The following is a 9,844-nucleotide window of genomic DNA, read 5'->3' on the forward strand; positions in this document are numbered from 1 at the left end:
ATGTCACGATCTTTAACAAATAAAAATAATATATATGCATTGTTCAGTGAATTCAGTTTCACCAAAAAGTTCTTTGTCCTTTAAATAGACTAAAAATACCTATTTAACTTTGAAAAGTAACTCAAATAGACGAAACAAAAACACTTTGTGTCCATAGCAATCGCAGTTGCTTGTTTCAAAATTATACGCAGTGAGTTAAATATAAAAGCAGTGAGCCCAGACCTAGATTATAAACACAATTCAATTCAAATCAATAAACCTATTCAATCATTTGATAACATATAAACACTCCGTCCGGTGCCCTTTCTTTCATTCAGTTTAAAATGGACAAAGCGGTTCATTGTGCAGGTTACCCTGGGCGACTGGTTACCTTCCCAGCATCCTTTGCGTTTTGTTGGATGAAAGACGTCACCAAGAGAGAGAAAATGTCTCCCAACAAAAGTGGATTGGACTAATTCGGGGGCATTTTACAGGTTAACAGATACTTCGAGGTTGTATATTTTGATCTGAAATTCGGAAGAAACAATGGCTGGTTCGTGTGAAGGTCCAAAAAAGGCTGAATTCATAGTTGGCGGAAAGTACAAATTAGTACGAAAAATAGGCAGTGGTTCATTTGGGGATATCTACTTGGGGATTAATACTCTAAATGGAGAGGTATGCTCTTTGTTTTCTACATTTTCTGTACATTTCTTTATTTAATCCCTGTAAAGTGTGTACAGTGTAATATCGATGTGAATCTTATATTTCAGGAAGTGGCAGTTAAATTAGAGTCCACGAAAGCCAGGCATCCCCAGCTTTTGTATGAAAGCAAACTGTACAAAATACTTCAAGGTGGAGTTGGAATCCCACACATAAGGTAAGTCAAATAACAAATACAGGTCCATCTGTGTAGACTTGCTTGATATATAATTATTCCCTATTACATTATGCTTCTGGTAAAACAATAGTTATCAGTATTTTACAGTATACATATAACATTTTACTAGTGCATCCTGCTGGTTGTCTGTTAGTGTTATTATTCATATTGTGATCTCGGGTAAGTTTTAGTCTACAGATACTGCAAAGCGAGTCAGGTTTGGTCTGTATACTATTTCATTTCTTGATCTCACTCTTGATATCATTTTAAATAACATAATAATGTACAGTGGTGTTGATTGGGGTTGGATTGTGAAACAATGCAGTAAGTTGTCTCATCCATACAGGAAGTAAAACAATATGGGCATAATTGTTACTCAGGTAAAAGCTGATATGAGTCATTGCACTACAGAAAAACCACTAAGTAGTTGTCTTTGTACTTTAGAGCTATAACTGTTAAGAAAAAATAAATAGGTGCATATGGTGGGATTGGCCTACTACTAGTAAGAGCTTTTTTGTTATGTTACTGGCACAAGTACTAGCTTCCTTTTCAGTCAAATGCTGTTTCTAGGGGGTATTAAATAGGGTTGCAATGATTGAATGGAATATACTTTTGCGACCAGTTATAATTGGTGGATGCTGAACTGAATAATTTTGATTTCTTTATCTTGACTTGTCATATAGTTATCATAATCAGGAAAAAATATGACATTAAAAGCATTGAGTGTGTGTTTTAAATATTAGAAAAATGTTTACAGACTTATGTGAAATGTGTGAAGTTATCTGTTTGGTGAAAAGTAATTCAGAACATATGAACATTTACTTTAGATAGCTATATAATGCAGCCCTATTAAACTTGGCTTCTCTATACATCTAATGTGCAATACCAAGACTCATGGGAATTTTCCAAGTCAGCAGCAGGCAGTTTGGATATGTATCAGATGGTGGTGGGATGACATGATAATGATAATGATGATACATTCTTAATTTGTAAATTTTATAAATTGATAAACACTTTTCTATGAAAGTTTGCCTATAAATGAAGAATAAGATAGGGAATAGATGAAATGCTTAACTTATATGCCTGAAGTTGGAAATTCCAATGCAGGGTGAATATATCATTTTCTTTTGTTTATTATCATTACAATCATTCATAGATGGTTTTCTGTAGCAATATAATGTCAATGCCTCTTTCTGGAAAGAAACATAGTTTTGAAAATATGCATCACTTTTCTGATAATAGATTGTGCTAGATTAAATAATCAGCAGGTAAACTTACATTTGCTTATCTGCACAAAAATGACATGGTAGTCTAATATATTGCATGCAGAAGAAAAAAAGGGTGGGAACATTATCTCACTGGTAATTACTACAGTAAAGTGGAAGTTCAAGTTAAAGTCAGTTGGTATCTACCAGCCTGTAAATTTTAAGTGCTACTGATGTGTTGGTTTTAGCGTTAAACCAGTAATTAAAAATTCATCTCTGATCCTTTAGGGATGGCAGTTATCACAAGAGCGTTAGAGAGCATGCTTGAAAAGAATTTAACAAAGTATAAGTTTATCAAAATGATGAACCACATACTAAGAGAGTTATAATGTTTTGTAAGTATGTGTTAAGGCATGTTTAGTGAGAGTTTCAGTGCTTCAATACTAGTAGATGTTTTTTATTGTTCAGCAGAGCAAATCAGCATAAAAATCTGGGTTACACTTGAGCTATCTTTTCAATCTGCAGTATTATTTGCCAAAGGTTTGACATGTTTGACCAAGAGGTAATATTAAGGATGAATTCATATAAACTGAAGCCCATGTTGACTAAGTTGCTTAATGTAAATCTTTATTTTGATTCTTTATACGACAGCCCACTTACCACTTCACACTTGTTTGTTATAAACATGGAGTAGTGGATTGGATTGTTGGCAAATTAATTGCATACATGCATTACTTGTGTGCAATATTTTTTTTTTAATACAGATTTAAAATTAGCACATTATTGTAAAAATTTGCCCTCTCTTTTTCCATTTTGGGCAGTTGTACACATATTTTAGTAAATATATTTTATCAATACCTTAATGGTAATCAGGACACTGTTCAAACAATATACAGCTCTGTATTGATTTCCCTGTTTTTATGGCAAAATGGAAGCAATACAATATTAGAAAGTGTACGCAGCTGATTGATTGGTGGATTATTACTTGAGGTTAGTGTTCTGAAAAGCTCAATTGATATATATATTATCTTGTATGTTCGTCCAGCTACTGCTGTTGTGGGTTGATTTAGAACTAAGTTAAATTATCATGTAACACTGGGTTCCCATACCAAAATTGATCTAACAGGATTGATCCATCTTCAAGGAGTTCCTCACTAAATTTCTTTTAGCTTAAGCGGCTAAGATACTGCACGCATACTGAAGCTGCTAAACGATAATTAATTAGAAGCTTAAGTAGGCTTGACAGACATCTAAGCCGTTTAAGTTGATTGCAATTTAGCGAGAATCCCCTCAGAGATAGATCGATCCATAGTTGGTACAATAGGGACAGGGAATGGTCCCTAAGTTTACTTATGCCTCTCTTGGAATTGATGCTCTTGCCCTGCCTATAAGAGAGAATAGTGTTTTGCCCATTTGCAGGTTACTACCCCTGCCACCTGCATCTGTGAATGAATGAAATAGTAAAGGTTCATGATTAGAAAAAAATAAATAATTATAAATAAAATGAAATGTATACAGTATATATGCATATAAAATTCACGGATTGTTTATGGAAAGGGGATGATTATCTGTCCATCTGTGTGTATATATATATATATATATGTATATATATCTGTATAGTCGTTATATAAATATGACATTAAAAAAGTCATGTGAAACTTTTTTTAGCTACAATATAGATTCAGATTTCTTTATATAGCAGACATGCTGAAAACTTTTCAGAATGGCCGGACATTTGGACTGCAGTAATGAAAAATTTGACGAACCAAATAGATTTTTGCCAGACCGAAAATCACCTTTTTTTTTTTTTTTGAGACGGATACTAAGATTAGGTAGCTTTGTTTATGAATGTGGTCGGTTTGAAATGGAAGGGAAAAACGCTTTGGGCTTTATATAATTTTTTTTAGTGAAGTATGTCGAATGATGACTGTAAATTCAAAATGGTGTCTCTTAAAACTCTTGTCGGTCCTGTGGACCGACTAAGTCCAATTTTTTACCGGTCCAGACAAATTTTGCCAGTCATGACCAATCAGACCGACAGTTTCAGCATGTCTGATATAGATAACCACTCAGTGTTACACCCAAGGTACAATCATGGACATAAACATGTAACTACACTTTTACACAAAAAATAACTTAACAGTACATTTATTTAAATAGTTAAGTACATACATATAAAACAAATTCTTTGCAACTAAATGCTAGGTTTAATCTACACAGCCAGTTACTCCCCACGGCAAGGGGATCAAAAACCAGCATAGGGGTTATTTTTAAGCATGCATGAAAAAGTTTACTCTTTTCTCCATGCATTTCTGCACAAACACAAGTAGGGGAATAATTATATTTATTTATGCTTCATTTCCCTGTCCACTCTGTAAAATGGTGTTGAGAAGTACATTTTTGAGTAGTGTACCTTCCTTACTGGCACGTGTGTCACTTATAAAAGCAAATATTTTTTTGTTTCAGATTTTATGGACAAGAGAAAGACTACAACTGTCTAGTGATGGACTTGTTAGGTCCAAGCTTGGAAGACTTATTCAATTTCTGCTCCAGGCGCTTCACTATGAAAACAGTGCTGATGCTTGCTGATCAGGTAGGTGTAAAGGAGCTGAATGAGCTTGGGCAATTTTAGAAAGGAAGTCATATCAGGTTTATTACCTGCTTTAAGCACATATGCCTTAAATCCCAATAGACAAACACTATATCTTATAGATAGAGGAAGCCATTGGATAAATTATGTCTGTGTGGCTTCATTGTGAAGACAAAATCTGACAACGTTGCTATTATTTCAACATATGCTAATTACCCGGTTTTCTGCATTTTGTAATCTTGACTTGACCCATTTACATTGGGGTGATAAAAAAATCCTAAAAGCAGTTTTACTTATTAATTCCACCCAACACCTGCCTGCTTGCCAGGCAATTACAGTAACCACTTCAACTGATCATTTAAAACTTGAAACCAGTTTTTACCCTCACATAAATGAAGGGTAGGGGGGATACATTCACCCTTGAAATATTGTCATTTTATTTTTAAGATAGATGCACAGCAGCTGTCTAGTCTGGACTGGGTTGTTTTGATAGAAGCCTAAATGTGTTTAAAACCATTTAAAATGAGAGAAAATCATTTGAAATAAGAGAAAAAAAGGGTTGAGCCCCTATTGATTTGATTTAGTTAGTATGATTTTGTGAGAAAATAACTGATGTTATATTGCAGACATTTTTTTTTCATAAAAATTAGATACAAGTAATCCATAGATCAAAATAATCAATTGTGATTTTTATGCTTCAAAATCTTGGGAGAAGTGAATTCAAAAGATCAAAATGGAGAATGTAATATATATATATATATGTTCATTATGAATAGAATGTATGTCGAACATGCATATCATGCATTATATGCATATCCTGGAGCCAAAAAAGACACATAAAGGGTTTGATACTTGGCTTGGAGATTTTATACTCTCCTGCATTGTGGTGATATGAAAACGTGTATTTCAAATAAGTGAGCATTACCTTAACTTGAAATCAGTTTGGGTAAATTGTAACTCTAGGTTTTAAAATGGGGAATGTGATTATTAGGGATAAAGGGATTTTTTTACATGATTTGTTATTGAGAAGATTTTTCTTTTTTGTGTTATATGTCTATAATGTTTATCTTTTTTTATATCTTTTCAGATGATAGGCCGGATAGAGTATGTACATAATAAAAACTTTATTCACAGAGACATCAAGCCAGATAACTTTCTTATGGGTATTGGACGGCATTGTAACAAGGTATTCACACAACTAAACCAATCATTACAGTCAGTAGTAAAGTGCGATGCTTTTTTTTAAGAAGTGAAGATGTAAGGAAGCAATCAATTGGTTATTTATTGACTCAAAACGAAAGCAAAGGTGATGTAAAGAACTGCAGCATTAAGATCAATTTGAAACAGAGATGAAAAAAATATCTGATGTGCTCTGGTTTCTTGTAGGTGTTTATAATTGATTTTGGACTGGCCAAGAAATACAGGGATAACCGTACACGCAATCATATTGCATACAGGGAAGACAAAAATCTAACAGGAACGGCACGATATGCGAGTATCAATGCTCACTTAGGTATTGAGCAGAGTCGAAGAGATGATATGGAGTCACTTGGCTATGTTCTCATGTATTTTAACAGGACTAATTTGCCTTGGCAGGGATTAAAGGTAAGGCTTGTGGTTCAACATAAAGTTGTTAAGTTGTAACTGAAAATTGTCATCTAACTTTGCATGACATGAAACTCTTTGAAATACATTCGGAATTGACCCAGATTTTGTTTGTAAATTTTATCTTACTTCCAATGGAATAATACAAAGTGAAATTATTTTTTGAAAAAAAAAAACAAACTTTTGTGTGTTTATTATATGAGAAAGCCTTGTAAATTAAGCATGCTCACACACACACACACACACAGAACTAGCAACAGAAGGAATTTTAATTGTCAGAATTATCCTCAGATTCCATCCAAGTACTTGTGATTTTGCCTCATTTTTTTTCTGCAAATACAGAAAAGTAATGTGGTGAAAGGACGTTAATTCTTTAAACCATTTGAAATATTACATTATTCAGTATTTTTGAATAAAAATTTTTATTATAACTATTTCTTATTTCGGTCCAGTTCTTTATGGTTTCATTATGGAGGCTTTTTCTTGTGTATGTGGACGCAGGAACGGGTGCAATGATTGCCTTCTGAATAAGCTATGAAAAGAGTAATTTCTGAAAACTTTAAAAACTAGTCATCCATTTGATGTTGTCATCCATTTGGTACATTTCAATAAGACCTCTTCCACTTTTACTAAAAAGCTTTTTCAGACAATTAATTAGCAATTTAGATGCCATTTATTGGCCACTTTGCAAAAATAATGTTATTTAAGTGACATTTCAGGCTATGAAATGTGACTTAAAGGTTATTGGCGTGGTTGACCCAGGCCTAAAACATTAAGTTATTTTTATCTGCAGTTTTAAAGCATCCTGTAATAGGGTAACCTTTCCTACTGTCTTGAAAAATTTTCATCATTGATATGAAGCTTTGTTTTCATTTGAATTGGTTGCAAGAATATAAATGATTTATATTAAAATTTGTGTATTGATAATATGTATTGCTATTGCCTGAATGCTAATTTACAGTTATCAACACCCTTCACATGAATTTATAACACAGAAATGCTCAATAATTTTAATAAAACAGTTGGCAAGCATATGCACACTTGTTTCCTTCATTAATATCAAAAGTCAAATCGGTTAAGCAACATGTTTGTTTTAAAAATATTTCAGTTGTTGCTAATGATGCATTTTTTTATTTCTCTGTCAAATGGAAGTTTTTGTCAAATGGAATATTGTTACTCAAACAAGCTATAGGTAATCAATTAATTTTTTTCTTTTCAGGCTGCAACTAAAAAACAGAAGTATGAAAAAATCAGCGAAAAGAAAATGTCCACACCAGTTGAAAATCTCTGCAAGGTAAAATTAATCCAACTGCTTGTTATATAAATATACAAATTTATTTGTATCAACAGATATTGAGTAATTCTATATCGAACAATTATATCTTCATGAAATGTAATTTTGTCTTACGTCAGTGAATGATATTGTATGGTTCTTTTTCTTTTGAAACTAAGTTTGTTGCTACCAACAAACGGGGTTCTTTTTATAATCTTTATTTCTGCTTAACACATTTAACTATGTACAAGAGCTCTGCCCTCTGACTGACAGCCCAAACAGTAACAGCTAACTGCTTGCTCCCTTGAACAACTGCTCTGACTTCCACCTTCTAACTCTTAACTGGCCAAATTGGCTCAGAGCCCCTGTATTTATAGAGGCTTACCCCCAGGCACATTCTGGCTGCAAGAAGAAGAAACTCCTGGACAGAGCTATTACAGTTGCAGTACAAGCTAAGCATGTGGTTTGATCAAAACAGAAAGGACTGCTGTTGCTAAAATTAAACAGGGATGACAGTCAGGGGTCAATTGAGCTGTCAGCAAAGTAAAAAATGTACATGTAGAAATGCTTCAATGTTACTTTCACGAATGTTTCCTTAAAAATGTTTTGTATTTTCAGGGATATCCTGCAGAATTTGCTATGTACTTGAACTACTGCAGAGGCCTTCGGTTTGAGGAAGCTCCAGACTACATGTACCTGCGTCAGTTGTTCCGCATTCTCTTCAGAACACTGAACCATCAGTATGATTACACTTTTGACTGGACCATGCTAAAACAGAAGGCATCATCCCAAAATGCAAGTTCTGGTGCTATGGCAACACCAGGAAAGAAGATATGATTTTTTGAGTGGGTGTAAGGTGGGTAGTTTGACATTGAGAACTTTCTTCCAAGGCTTGTCCTTTAGAAGTAAGTTTCAAAAATATGAATGTAATATCTTTTTATGAAGAAATATTATACAGTGTATAGTCAGGAATTGTATAGAAATGTATATTTATATCTTTATGAATCTTCCAAATAATATGATCAAAAGGGCATCTTTTTGGGACCTGGTTAAGAATGAGATTAATTAGTGATTTGATACAGTTCTGTAATGTTTGATAACCAAAGGCTTTCTAACAGCCATTGTGGCATATTATTTGTTTTTTTGATGTAAACCTACAAAAGTTTTAACTTGTGGTTTTTTTTTTTTTTCAGGAGAGTCATTGAAAGAAGAATAGCAAGATATCTTACTGGGAAGTCCAGAGATCTGGAACGCAGTACAAATACTTAACTTTTGTCATTTGTTTCAAGCACTGCACTGTAAATTATGCCTGTCAAATAGGGCTTGCAGTATCTCAGTACCAGCTTCAAGAACACTTATGTAGATGAGTCAGGGTGTCATTGTGCTCTGCAGATCTACTAGTACTCGTTGAACAATGTAACATGTACTTGAAGGACATTTTTTTTTTTCTTTTGTGGAAAATGAGACCTTGTAACATTTGTTGCATATATTACATTGAAGACCAAGGTTTTTCTATTTATCATTTCATATTTTCACAAAAGTATACATTCATTGTACTCTGTATATTTCATAATGCATGGGATGGGGTTCTTTTTTAAGAAATAATTGTAGTATCAGATGTGGGAAGTATTCTGTGGTAAACAAGATGTATTAGGGAGAAAAACTACAGGAGACACTTGGCTTGGCTACTTGGCATGGATGGGGAATGGATTAGATGATGCAGGTAGTTTTCAGAAATATCTATTGGTCCCTTTTATATCAACAAATAAGTTTTATTACAATGGACAAGAATGCCTTGGAAAAACACAAGAAAGACCTGGGTGCAAAAGATACTGTAAAAAATCGACACTTCAGACACAGACATGAGTAACAGTAGTAACATTAATCATTTAAGCTTTCAAAAAGGGTTACGTAGTCCATTGCAAACCTGTTATTTAAATATGTATGTTGTATGATATTTTAATAGTGTGTGATATCATTCTTGTTGATTTTATTCATGTACAAGAGGCACTTTCGTGTCAATAAATGTTTAGAAAAGACACATTTTAAAGTAAGTTGCAGGTGTCTTGCAGATGTGGCATTAAAGAAAGCAAGAAAAGGGCCTGTAAAAAGTTTTTGCTTTGTGTTCACTTCATTCTGTATCCAGAAACTGGAGTATTCCCTCAATTTGCTGTACTGACTGTAGATAAATGAAATAACATATGCTGAATTATTCAAGTATCTCAAATGACTTCCTTTCGTTTTTTTTGTAGCTTCATACACAAAAGGGGAATTAGAGTCCTTTCAAATCCCAAAATGTGAGGCATTTTTTTCAT

General features: G+C 33.5%; 1 protein-coding gene across 1 annotated transcript; it reads left to right on the top strand.

Annotated features, from left to right (window-relative positions):
• Nucleotides 1–375: 375 nt before the first annotated feature.
• Nucleotides 376–9,749, top strand: LOC106180937 (casein kinase I). The gene is made up of 8 exons (XM_013565113.3): nt 376–654; nt 750–856; nt 4,528–4,654; nt 5,739–5,837; nt 6,038–6,256; nt 7,476–7,550; nt 8,148–8,385; nt 8,723–9,749. Exons 1-7 carry the CDS (start codon nt 526–528, stop codon nt 8,364–8,366), a joined length of 975 nt encoding a protein of 324 aa, XP_013420567.2. The 5' UTR covers nt 376–525; the 3' UTR covers nt 8,367–8,385; nt 8,723–9,749.
• The last annotated feature ends 95 nt before the right edge of the window (nt 9,750–9,844 follow it).

Source organism: Lingula anatina, chromosome 1, assembly GCF_051362555.1.
Source record: "Lingula anatina isolate TDL-2025a chromosome 1, LinAna3.0, whole genome shotgun sequence".
NCBI lineage: Eukaryota > Metazoa > Brachiopoda > Lingulata > Lingulida > Lingulidae > Lingula > Lingula anatina.